Raw genomic sequence first — 13,489 nt, forward strand, 5'->3', positions numbered from 1 at the left:
TCCCCTTCCTGACCTGTCACACTGTATTTATTTTATATCTGTAAGAGAACATTTATGGCATAGTCCTTAGAATTGAGGAAGCACCTCTTCTCCCCCAACTACACAGAACAGATGATTGTGTAAAGACGACTTCCAAGGGAGGTAGATGGGATCCAGGGAGCTCCCCTGATTGGCTCCCAGGATTGCCCCCAAAACGACTGGCACTGAGAGTCAGAGAGGCAAGCTTTTGGCCGAAGAACTACTGTCTTCGCCATCAAGGTAAATTCTAGAGTAACTCAGTCCTTTCTTAGACACTTTTCTGTTTTGGATTTCCAGACTTGAGTGCTCAGGGGGTTGGAGACAGCATTCCTCTCTTCCACCATGCCCTCAGAGCAGAAAATGGTTATTACTTAACAGATGAGGCACACAGCTCCAGTGCTTTAAGTGCCTACTGTGTGCTGAGCATTGTGCTAAGCACTAGGGATACAAGACAAAAGTGGCCCCCCCCACACACACACCCTGGCCAGTCTGAGAGGTGAGCTCATGGACCTCCAGGTTCTGGCTGCCTTCTTTCTGTTTCATTTCTAAGATCAGGTAAGCCCCTAAAATTTCTGAGAATGGACTTCTCATGCCTTAAGGATTACTTTGTGGGGATTCCCAAGTTGGAGAATGTCCAAGGTACCTAGAGTTTCTGAACTGAAGTATTCAGACATCAGATATCCTTGAGGGAGAGCTCCTTCACAGTGTTGAGGAAATTCCTTGGAGAAGGCAGAGATCCGCCCATGTGGCCTCCCCAGCTAGAGGCCTGGAGACACATCATGGGGGCTGGGGAGACCTGGGACTTGCCAGCCCTTTTCCTGCTATTCATGAGTTGCTTGGTTGATGCAGGTCTGGGGCAAAGGAGAAGTGTAAGCTTGGTCCCAAAGCCCATTGGGATAGGACTCTCTCTTTATTGGTGGAGATTCATATCCTGATCCTGTCCTGTGTGAGGGTAGGGTGGAATTAGAGACAGCGGGAGAGGTGCGAGCTCTCGGGTTCTGTCTCTTCAGGCCCTGGGCGCTTCTGGCTTCCAGCTTCGAGGGAGAAGCCTGAAGGTGCCAACCTCACTTCAGGCTGCTGAAGGAAAAGACTCTGGAAAGAAGTCGATGTGAGAGGAGTGGACAGTCTCCTTCAGGCCCCTCTCCCCAGCTTGCTACACTAGACACTTTGGGAAACTTCACCTTGGGTGAGATCTAGGACTCCCTCTATTGGTTAAGGTGAGTTACCTCTCCCAGATAGGAGAGCTCTCCTTCACCGGGTATATTGTCTCATATGTAGACTTTCTCTACTTTCTACTTTGCTACCCATTAGGACAAATGGATTTCTTGGCTAAGTACAATGTATGTTTATCGCAGAATTGGTATTTGGTTGGAAAGGGGTCAAGCCTTGGATCTGAAACTTGGTTCGCCTCAATTAATAAACACTTATTGGAAGTTAGATTAAACTGAGGACTGCATCCCCTAGACTAACAGTATTTAAGAAAGAGGATAAATGTAACTGGGCCAGCTAAGTGGCACAAGAGATAGAGTGTTGGACCTGGAGTCAGGGAGAGTCATCTTCCTGAGTTCAAATCTGGTCTCAGACACCTCCTGGCTGCGTGACCCTGGGCAAGTCACTTCACCCTGTTTGCCTCAGTTTCTTCATCTGTAAAATGAGTTGGAGAAGGAAATGGCCAACCACTTTAGTATCTCTGCCAAGAAAATCCCCAATGGAATGATGAAGAATCTGGCCCAATTGAAAAATGACTGAACAACAAAACCCCCCTCTCTGAGGAAAGCAGAGTAGTCAAGCTTTTGGCCCCAACCTCCTCCTTCTCTTATTGGCAGAAATGAAAGTCTCCCTTGGAGAGGGGCTGAGGAAGAGGCTCGAGATGTCTGACCTGCCTCCTCTGAGCCCACAGTGATGACTGAGCTGCACCGGGGACAATCCTTACTACAGAAGCATTTGTTCAATATCTCTTTCCCGCCCCTTCCCCCGAAAGGATCTCCACTTTCTAAGGAGAGCTGAACAGGTTATTTGAATACTTCATATTTCTTGATCATTCATGGGCTCCTTCTCACACAGGATGACATCACCTAGAAGTGTCTGAGGCAGGATTTGAACCCAGATCTTCCTGCCTTGAATCCCAATGCTTTATCCATGACTGGCCATTAGAAACATCATGTGAAATCTAAAGCTTCCACACACTGGAATTTTAAATCTCTCTGGTGCCAGACTTAGCAACTTGATGTCACATGGGAGAGGACGGAGACCTAGAGTCCTTGGTCCCATACGGGAGAACCATGGCCAATGGGAGGAAGTCAAGGGCAGGGTTGGCAGCTTTCAGTTCCATCATTTTGGAACAATGTGCCCTGTCCCGGAATGGCGTTGGCTACCTCCTGAGCCCTCCTGAGGCTGGTTCACTGCTTCTCAGGGGAGTCAGGCTTCAGGGTGTGCTTTGTGCTGGAGCCAGCTCCAACCTGCTTTATCTCAGGGAGATTGTTTCAGTGTCAGTGGGAACATTCACACCCACAAGTCAGGAAACCCTACCAATCGGGGCTGGCTCTACTGTTTTGTTGAGTGTCTAGGCTTCAGAAAGTGATGGAGAAAATGGTAATGAAGCAGATTAAACTTACAAAGTGTCAAGGGTACACTTCTGCCCTACCCAGGACTGGATATTAACCAGCACACCCCTGGTATGGTGCCCTCCACACCAAAACAATGTCATGGATGAAGACCCCCGATTGTAGAATTCAAGGTTAACAAGGCACTTCTCTTACATCTCAAGAGGGCAGAATTACTGCCCTCTACATACTGAGGAGTCAGATGACTTACCTAAAGTCACAAAGCCAGCAAGTGTCCAAGAAATGTAGTTATTGTTCAGTCATTTCAGTTGTGTCCAATTCTCCATGATCCCACTGAGTTTTTTTCTTTTTCTTTTAAAAAAATCATTATTTTTCAACATTCATGTTTATAAGATTTTGAGTTCCACATTTTTTTTCTCCCTCCCTCTCTCCTCTCCCGCCTCCACAAGATGGCAAGCAATCTGATATAGGCTATACATGTACAATCATATTAAACATATTTCCACATTAGTCATGTTGTGAAAGAAGAATCAGAACAAAAAAAAAAGGGACAAGAAACACACACACATACACACACACACACAGACACACGAGACCAAATAGTCTGCTTCAATCGGCATTCAGACTCCATAGTTGTTTCTCTGGATGTAGACAACATTTTCTATTGTGAGTCTTATGGAATTGTCTTAGATCATTGCGTTGCTCAGGCAGCTAGGTGGCACAGTGGATAGAGCACCGGCCCTGAAGTCAGAAGGACCCGAGTTCAAATCTGACCTCAGACCAGACATTTGACACTAGCTGTGTGACCCTAGGCAAGTCACTTAACCCTAATTGCCTCAAAGTTAAAAAAAAAAAGATCATTGCATTGCTGAGAAGAGCTAAGTCTTTCAAAGCTGATCATCTCACAATATTGCTGTTACTGTATACAATGTTCTGGTTGTGCTCACTTCACTCAGCTTCAGTTCGTGTAACTCTTTCCAGGTTTTTCTGAAATCTGCCTACTTATCATTTCTTATGGAACAATAGTATTCCATTACATTCAGTTGTGGTACAACTTGTTCAGCCATTCCCCAACAGATGGGCATCCCCTCCATTTCCAATTCTTTGCTACCACAGAAAGAGCTGCTATAAATATTTTTGTACGTGTGGGTCCTTTTCCCTTTTTTATGATCTCCTTGGGATACAGACCTAGTAGTGGGATTGCTAGTTTTACAGCCCTTTGGGCATAGTTCCAAATTGCTCTCCTGAATGGTTGGATCAGTTCACAACTCCACCAACAATGCATTAGCGTTCCAATTCCATTTGGGGTTTTCTTGGCAGAAATACTGGAGTGGTTTGTCATTTCCTTCTCCAGCTCATTTTACAGATGAGGAAACTGAGGCAAACAGGGTGAAGTAACTTGTCCAGGGTCACACAGCTAGTAAGTGTCCGAGGCCAGATTTGAACCCAGGAAAATGTGTCTTTCTGACTCCAGGCCCAATGCTCTATCCATTGCACCACCTAGCTGCCCAAGAAATGTGGAGAACTCCAGACCACGATTAGATCTCCATGATACAGTACCACTGAAAAGAAACCATTTCCCATCCCAGATTCCAGATCTTTCTCTACCTCCAGAATGGAAGTTGGAGCTTAAGAAGGGACTTGGGCTATCTAGGGGGCTCCTGGTGATGTGACTGGTACATTTTTGCCTGTCAAGGTAGAGTTCAGAGTTAGGAATAGGGTCCCAACACGAAGTGGGATTAGAGATTCTCTTACTCCCTGGCAGCCTAGGTAAGATACCAGCACTGCTTTGGAAAGTTAAAAATCATAGACTCCCCCAAAACAGGCCAGGTGAGTCCATAAATGCTAGCTATTTATTATTATAATGGGCAGCTAGATGGTTCAGCAGGTAGAATGCTGGGCCAGGAGTCAGGAGGATTTGAGTTAAAATCTAACTTCAGATATACTTGCTAGCTACATGACCCTGGGTGAGTCACTTAACCCTGTTTGCTTCAGTTTCCTCATCTGTCAAATGAGCTGGAGAAGGAAACTGCAAACCGTCTCAGTATCTTTGCCAAGAAAACCCCATAGACTGTGTTGGCAGGGTCCATGGGGTCACCCAGAGCAGGACACAGCTGAACAGCAAAAATACTCTTGTTGATACTGGTGTTGTTAATAAAGGCTTTTCTCCTGGGGAGTTCTAGCAGCCCACACTTTACTTCCCCTTCCCCCCCCCCCAGGGGAGGTAGATAGAGATGTACAAAGTGCCTTTGTTTCCCTTTTGGAAGAAAAGGAGATCAGTGAAGGGAACAGAATGAACGGAGTCATTGTTTTCCTTCAGTAACAATCTGTCCAACTTCCTGTCAATCTGTCCATCGGCCTTGCTTATTCCTCTGGGGATACACAGAGTTAACGGACACAGATCGCCAGCTTTCTGAAGAGGACTGATGATTCCCTCCCCAACATTTCCATTTACCTCAATGAACATTTCTGAAAAGCCTACTCTGCCCAGGTCACTGTGCTGGATACTGAAACACCCTCAGTACCCTCAGCCAATCACAGGGCTAGGGAGGCGGTCACAGAAGATCACAGAAGGTCCAGACTTCCCCACTGAGTCAATCAATCAATCACCCCACCCCAACCAGTGTAACTAACCAGACGCTTTACCCAGCATACCTTTACCAGGTGAGAGCACCTCTGAATAAGTTACAGAATAAATCAATTAAAGCTGCAAACTAGGTATGGGAGAAGTCTTTAATCATTCTGAAATGCTAGCCATTGGATGAAATGAAATGAGATCATACTGCCCAGGATGTGTATTGGAATTGGCTGAAGAGCATCAGTCCTTCCCTGTGGGGCTTGGATACAAATAGCCAGCCAGCTGGAACCTGGGCTTCCTTCCACTGGCTGGCCAGCCTGGTGCTGGGATGGTTCCAGACAAGCTCTTAAGAGACCTCTCCCTCAGAAGGAGGGAGGGAGACAGGGGAGGAGGGAAACAGGGAGGGAAGAGGGAGGAAGACAGGGGAGAAGGGAGGGAGGGACATAGGGGAGGAGGAAGGGAGGGGAAGAGGGAGACAGGGAGAAGGGAGGGAGGGAAGGAGGGGAGGGAGGGTGGGCAAGAAGAAGGGAGGGAAGAAAGGCAGGAAGGAGGAAGGGCAGGATACGGGGGGAGGGAGGAAGGAGAGAGGCTCTGTCTCCTCCCCACTTTTGGCCAGAGGAAGGCTTCATGAGCTTTCCCTCGAGCATCAGAGGCAGGCACCTGTAACACAGTGCCTCAGTAGCCTAGAGCAAGCATGCAAAGGAAAGTCTGCAGCTTCGGGACTCTGATAATCATCGCTAGCAGTTAGATGCCCTTTAAGGTTTGCAAAGCCCTTTACAAATGTTATCATCACAACAACCCTGGGAGAGAGGTGTTATTATTATCCCCATTTTACACATGAGGAAATCGAGGCAGTCAGAAGTAAAGTGATTTGTTCAGGGTCACCCTGCTAGCGAGTATTTGAGGCTGGGTTTGAACTCAGGTCTCCATGACTTTGGGGCAGGTAGGTAGTGCAGTGGGTGGTGCACTGGGCTTGGCATCAGGAAGACTCATCTTCCAAAGTTCAAATCCAGCCTTCTAGCTGGGTGATCCCAGGCAAGTCACTTAATCCTATTTGCCTCCATTTTCTCATCTGTAAAATGAGCTGGAGATAGAAATGGCCTACCACTCCAGCACCTTTGCCGAGCAAACCCCAAATGGTGTCACAGAGAGTCAGACCCAGCTGAAACACAGATACATAACCAGAACAACATCATCACTGCAGGTCAGGCGCTCCACCCACCACGGTGACACCTGCCCTTAAGCACTGCGGGAGGGCTCCCCGAAGGGAGAAAGAAGAAGCCCGGAATCCAGGCACTGCGACTTACTTGGCCACGTGCTCTGTATTCCATAGCTCTCGGGGGAGAGTGCATCCCAGACTTTTTCGGGGGGTGTGTGTGAGAGAGAGACTTAGTTGCACTTTGGTCCTCTATGCCTTAATACCCCTTTGTAAAAGCTAACTAACGTTAATTGATAATGGGGCCACATCGGCTGGTCAAGGAATCGTCCCAGAACACGTTTTTCATAAGCAGCCCGACTAGAACCTGGAGGACAGAAGTCGCTGCCCCCTTGGGGGACCCAGCCTAACTATGAGAGAGAGAAAGGAAGAAGAAGAAAGTAGCCCCAGCCCCTGCGATTACACAGGGCTCCAGATCGAGGGCTGGCAGGGACCTCGGACCCCTTCATCTCACAGATGCCCAGGGAGGTGGAGGGACAGGTCACAGAGGTGGTGAGCATTAGAGGTGGAATTGGAACCTGGTTCTCCGATTCTAAAGTCAATGCTTTCCTTTCTTCCTGGATCCCCTGCCTCCCGGAGCAGAAGAGAGCAAAACTGTTCCCTCGCTTGCCTCTCTGAACGCAGCCCCAGAACGCATCAGCTTTCTTTGGCTGCCACAACACGATGCTGACTCATATGGAGCTTGCAGTTTCTTCAGTGTTCTTTCATATTGAGCTCCATCTCCTTCATTCCGAGTTCATAACAGTTGTTTTTTTTGGAAGTGAGAGCACAGCATCGATCCAGTAATCACTAGTCTTCGAATAGTTTTTCAATTAGTCATGAATTCATCTAACTTATACTTGCACATGCTACATCTTGGCACCTGGAGCCTTTGGTTTTTTTTTTTTTTTTTTTGCTGAAATCCATCTATTGTGTACCGACAGCCTGGCAGTCAGTAAACTGGCAAAGAAGGAAGTTCATTTAGGCTGGCATCCTTTGTTCTGGCTCCTGGCACCAACCACTCCTCGTTCCAGGGGTTCCCGGATCATGTTTGAGAATATATTCTAGAATTCTGATGGGCATTTACATGCAGTCCGTCAGTCAAACCGTGTTCCTCTTTCAATCTATCACCAACCAATGCACATTTATTAAGCACCTACTATATGTCAGGCACTCTGCTAAGTGCTGGGGATACAAAAAGAGGTAAAAGACAGTCTGCCCTCAGAGAACTTTGCAAGAAGTAGGGCAGTCTTTCTGCCCCGGTTTCTCCTCAGAGTTTACTAACGGCAGCCTTAAAGTCAGATATGCAAAGTAGGTCCAAGCAGCTACACTCCCAGCTTCCGATTTTGTCACGCACTGTGCTCGCCCTGCTTCCAAAAACAGCGGCTGAACCCGGGTGGATGATGTCGGCTTATCTCTGGCTGGCTGTGGTTTGTGTCTGGGGTGTGTGAGTGTGTGTGTGTGTGTGTGTGAGTGTGTGTGTGTGTGTGTGTGTGTGTGTGTGAGTGCGTGTGTGTGTGTGTGTGTGTGAGTGAGCGTGTGTGTGTGTGTGTGTGTGTGTGTGTGTGTGTGTGTTGTGTGTGAGAGAGACAGAGAGCTGCAGAGGCAGTAGATCGAGGATGAAGGCGTCAGGGCACTTCTCAGCGGGTGTTTCAGTGGCTCTATGTGTGGAAGGTGCCTGTAGGATGGGGGTGGTCTGGAAGGTGTATAGAACGAGTGGATGTGGGAAGAGTGGGGGTGCCTTTGGGGAGATGTGCCTGGAGGCAATAGCTGGGTAGCTCAGTGTGTGTGGTATTGCTGAGTGGGTGTGAGATCCGAGTGGGTTGTAATGGTATGTACAGGAAGAGGGGTTCTTCGGAGTGTGTGTGGGGTCTGGGCATCTGAGGGTGTCTCTAGTGGGGTGGGAGGGCCTCCGAGACTGCACACCTGCTTGTCTCTCTGCATGTGTATGAGCTGCATCTTGGAGTGTTTTATTACCTTTCACCTTATTATAGAGTCCTTTTAGCAATGAGCCTACAGAAGTTAAAAATGCTACATTTAAATAACCCCACACTTGGCAGAGCTGGAATTTGATCCCAGGTCCTCTGACTTTAAAGCCAGTGTTCTTTCCACTAATACTCTGGGCAAAGAAACCTATTTTGGCCTCAGTTTTTTCATCTGAAGAATGGGACTCATAATGACACCTATCTCCTAAGATTGTCATAATGACCATATGAGATAACATTTAAGTGATCTGCAAACCTTCTATAAAGCAGCTAGGTTGTGCAGTGGATAGACTACTGGGCCTGCAGTCAAGAAGACCTGAGTTCAGATCCAGCCTCAGACACTCACTAGCACTGTGACCTTATGCTAGTCATATAACCTCTGCTGCCTCAGTTTCTTCAACTGTAAAAGGGGCATAATAATAGCACCTACCTCCCAGGGTAGTTGTCAGGATTGGAAAGTTCCTGACAGGTAGGAGGCACTATAGCTAATATTATTATTCTGTTAGCTATTATAATTTATTATTAGCTCTTACTGCATCACACCAAGATGAAAAGTGTGTCTTTGGAATGGTGTGTATCGGAAGAACAGGGGTGCATGAGTGCCTCTGTGTCCGTGTGTTTGGGTGCATCTCTCAGCATTGTGATACTATCCTGAGGGAGCGTGGGGTCTCAGGGTGTGTCTCTGAGGGCGTTGGAGCAGTAGGCAGAATACGTATGTCATGCTGAGTGGCCATTGGGGTCTGTGTGTATGTCTGTGTCTCTGGGGCAGATGGACTCGGCATCTCTTGAGTGGGTGAGTGGTACCTGTGTCCCTGAGCATGACTGACTTGACAGAGATGTGTCTCTGGAGGCTCTGTTGAACAATGTGTGTAGGGACAAGAGGGAGGCCTCCTCAGTTTTTGACTGAGCATGTCTGCGTGGGGTGTGTGTCTGGGGGGGAGGTCTGAGTGTGCGCATCTGAGTACATTGGAATGGCATGTTCAGGAAGAAAAAGGTGCTTCTGAGTGTGTGGGTGGGTGGGGTCTGGGCATTTGGATATCTACGAGGGGCTCGTGGGTGGCTCTGAGCTTGCCAGCGAGTGCGTTTGTATGGGAAGACTAGGAGTCTCTGGGGGTGTGTGTGGGTGTGCTCAGCACGCATGTGACCCCCATCTCCGAGTGTGTGCCTGGAGGAGGAGAAGCGGGGCCCAGCTATGTGTGTGGCCCCAGGTAGAGTGCTGGATGTGTGAGGGCAGGTGGTGCCCTGACCCCGAGAGTGAGGGCATGCACGGGCATCTCAGGGCCTGCCAGTCCTGGGTGGAGGCTGTGCCTGCGGGCGTGCTTGGGCATATCTGGCATGCGTGTCTCTGGGGCAGCCAGGAGGGCTACCCTGGGGGCTCCCCCAATTAGACGGGGAGGCCACCGAAGGCACGGACTGATTTCTGCATTTCTCTGCACCCCCCAGAACGTAGCACATCGCCGGGCACACATCAGGTCCCGAGTCAGGACTGCCTCACTGGACCAGGGCGCCGCTGCACGCACGACACCACCGGGGTAGGGTGGGGGAACGTGGATTCCGCCCGCAGAGCTGTGCGGCGCATGCGTGGCTTTCCATTTCTGGGTCTGGGTCCAGGGCGTGGATGTGGCGGGCGTGTCTGTGCCCGCCTGCAGGGGGCGCCGGCGCGCGGCTGGGCGTGGGCGGGCGGCGGCGCCTCCCGGCGCATGCGTAGTCCGGTGTCTCTTGCTTCCCATCAGTAGGGGGTGCGTGGGTGCGGTAGTCGTCACCTCGGACCGAGGGTCCTCCTTTCGGCCTCCTCCCTGCCGCTCTCCCTCACGTTATCGCGGCCCCTCTCCTTATCCTATAAGTCTTCGTCTTCCTCCTCCTCCCCGACTCTCCCCGGGCTGCGGCGTGTGCGCGTGCGCGTCCACCTCCCCTCCGCTCCCAGCTCGCTCCCTTCCCACGTGACTGCGAAGCCTCGGCTTCCCCCCCACCCCCGCGGCCGGGCCTTCCGCATCGGCGCGCGCTCGCCGCAGGCCCCGCCCCTCGCCGCGCGCCCGCCCTCCGGCGCACCAGTCAGTCAGGCAGTCGGTCCGTCAGGCAGTCGGGCGGCAGCAGCGGGCGGCGGGCCGGAGGCAGCGGGAGGCAGCGCGCTCGGCGGGGCACGCACGCAGCTCCCGGCGGCTCGGTGGTCGGCGCCCCCTCCTCGTCGTCCTCGCCGTCCTCGCCCTCGCCCTTCTCTTCCTCCTCCCTCTCCCCTCGGCCCGGGCGGCGGCGGCGGCCATCATGGCGGCGGCGGCGGGAGGCGGCGGCGGCGCGGGGCCCGAGATGGTCCGCGGGCAGGTGTTCGACGTGGGCCCGCGTTACACCAACCTCTCCTACATCGGCGAGGGCGCCTACGGCATGGTGTGGTGAGTGCCCGGGCGGGGGAGGGAGGCCCCCCCCGCCGTGACCCCCCCGACCCCCTGCCGCGACCCTCGGGCTCCCGCAGCCGCGGCCGGCCAGGCCCAGGCCGGGGAGGGGCTGTCAAGGCCGCCCGTGGCCTCGGGGGGCCCCTGGGGGAGGCCGGGCCCGCCCGCGGGGCCTTTTCCCTTTTCTGCCTGGTTACCAGCTGGGTGGAAGGATGGAGACACGATCTGAATTTGAATGGAAGCGTGAGGGGAGCGGGGAGCCCGGAGCTGCCCAAGATGGCTGGTTCGGGCGGGTTTTCCAGAGTCCAGCCCAGCTTCTCCTTGGCTCCGGGGTGGGGGTGGGGGGGCTCGTTAACGCGACCGACTGGAAGTCGTCCCCCACCTGCACCCCCGGGTCCGATGTGATGCAGATGCTCGCGGCCGCTGGGAAGACGATCCCGAGTCCTTCCCAAAGGAAGTAACAGTAACAGGATCAGTAACAGTATCCAGTAACTGGGCGGGGTGGGGTGGGGGGGCTGGCCCGTGTGCGCCGCAGGGTTCGCCCCTGTTTTACGGATGAGGAAACAGAGGCCGGGAGATGAAGGTCACACAGCCAGGGGCAGGGTTGGAGCTCGAGCCTAGGTCGTGTCCATCTGCCCCTGGAGCATAAAAATCCTCCAGGAATGCCCCTTCAAGTTGTCTTCTGGAGATGCTGGGTATGGGCCTCCTTGGAGTCGAGGGATGGTCCCTGCTGCCGCTTGTCACTCACTCTCCTTTACTGCTCTGCTCTTGAAGAGTTTTCCATAGCTGATCCTTGCGGGATCATTTTATAAGGGGACTTTACACACAATGTATGAAGCCCTTCGTGGCACCCACAGTTCCAGGCTGTGGTGCTGATAGAAGCAATAGCCCTTCGACATCTCACCCAGAGCCCCAGAGAAGTACATTTATCTGGAGCTTAAGGACCTTGGCTCTTCCTAGTGATCCTGGTAGGTGGTCAGGGCACATATCACCACTTAACAAATGAGGAGACCTGAGACTCGTCAGAGTCGGGATTGGAACTCCTGATTCTCTCTTCCTGACTCTAAGGCACCCTTTTCAGTGTGCCATCGTGTTCCCTTTAGCAGCAGAGTTAGAGTTGCCTTCCCTCTTTTCATATTTACATTCGGCAGAATCCTAGTTTTAATCATTGGGCTGCCATCTGAGATCTTACATTTTGGAGGATGAGATGGGTTTATTCATTGGTTACCATCAGATTCTGCTTAAAAGCTCTATTGTGTGACCTAATATTGGCCTCCCTTGGTAAATTATAAGCTTCTTAAGGGTGGGAACAATTTCCCTTTTTTCCTCTTTGCATCCCCACCTACATCTTTTCATTGCACTCGGTAGCTGTCTAATGTTTGTTGAATTGAATCTAGTGGACAAGGGTTTAGCGTTATTGTTTTATGGCCTTTTATTGGTTTGAGACTTGAACAGTTGTACATTGTGCTTTTAAAAAAAACCATTTAATGATTAATAGAATCACAGAAAGTATGGATGGGAAATTTTTCAGGTATTTGGTTTCCAACTCATTTCTGCCCCTGATGATCTGCCTATTCTAACCCCTTTGGATTCACTTGAATTTTTGTTGTCAATCTAGACATGCTAGTTTGATGTCCTAATGAGATAATGACATCATATGGAAGCATCCAAATAAGAGTTGAGATAACAAATTTTTTATTCAAGTGTATTTTTCAGTGATTCAAAAGGAAATTATTTTTATCTTATTATTCTGCTCAAAAAACCTCAGTATTGTCATCTTATCTGGTGTAGAATTCAGACTTTTAATGATACTCTTCTGAGCATTGTGGCTCTGTCTTACCATATATTCCCCAAAGTGAGAGAGAGCTCAGCCAGGGTGGTCCTTTCTTGCTCCTTCTTAGAATGAACCAAGCATGATGGATTCTCTCTCTCTTTCTTTCTGTTCTTTCTCTCCCCCTCTTCCCTTCCCTCCTTCACACCCTCCCTTCCTCACACCCGCCTTCCCTCTCTCTTTTTCTCTGTTGCTTTTGCTGTTTCTTTGCTTCCCAGTTACCAGGCCTGCTCCTGGTGGTTATTCTAGGTGCCACTTGATTCTTCCAGATTCAATCTGTCTGCCCTCTCCCACAGTCTTTTCTGTTCCTTCCTAGAACTCCATTAGGGTGTTCGATAGGGTGTTGTGACCCATGTTCTCTTTACTTCTTTTTTAAGAAGTTGTCGCCCAGACCCTGCTGTGGAGGCAGCAGAAGGCCGACCCCACTGGAATGATTTTGTTTTGGGAACTGGTCAAACTTAGAACACTTAATGATATATGTAATTGTTACTGGACTTGTGTAATTAGGCAGGGCTCAGAAGCAGTGCTTAGGACTGACTGGGGTTGCTTTATTTTTGGAAGGGAAGTATGGACTTCTCATAGTGATATACCACTTAGCATGGCTTTGTGAATAGAAAATTCATAGTTGTTGTGTTGTGATGCATCCAGTCCTTTACTCTTGGATTTGAAAGCATTCTTTAGATTGTTTTCGTTGGAGTGGAGGACTTGGCTGCTATTGGAATTTTAAAAAGTTTATTGATGCTTTACTAGTAAAACTACTTTTTCTCTTTCCTCTTGGAGTTTTCTGGTATTTATAATTTAACACCACTGTTGGTAGTTTTCTGCAATGCCATATATAGTTTAATCTTGAACCATATGTTGATATTAAGGAATCAGGATCCAGCTCTCCAGCCCCCAGCCTTCCCTGTGTTCCCCTCTCCTTCCCCCTGAA

The 13,489-nt window shown here is 50.1% G+C and overlaps 1 protein-coding gene across 1 annotated transcript in view; it reads left to right on the forward strand.

Annotated features, from left to right (window-relative positions):
• Nucleotides 1-10,368: 10,368 nt before the first annotated feature.
• MAPK1 (mitogen-activated protein kinase 1) overlaps nt 10,369-13,489 on the forward strand; it is an 84,906-nt gene continuing 81,785 nt past the window's right edge. Inside the window, 1 exon segment of the mRNA XM_078154487.1 lies at nt 10,369-10,727. Within this exon segment, the coding sequence (XP_078010613.1) occupies nt 10,603-10,727 (125 nt within the window). The 5' untranslated portion in view covers nt 10,369-10,602.

Source organism: Phascolarctos cinereus, unplaced genomic scaffold (assembly GCF_003287225.1).
Source record: "Phascolarctos cinereus isolate Bilbo 61053 unplaced genomic scaffold, phaCin_HiC Scaffold_4;HRSCAF=312, whole genome shotgun sequence".
Lineage (NCBI taxonomy): Eukaryota > Metazoa > Chordata > Mammalia > Diprotodontia > Phascolarctidae > Phascolarctos > Phascolarctos cinereus.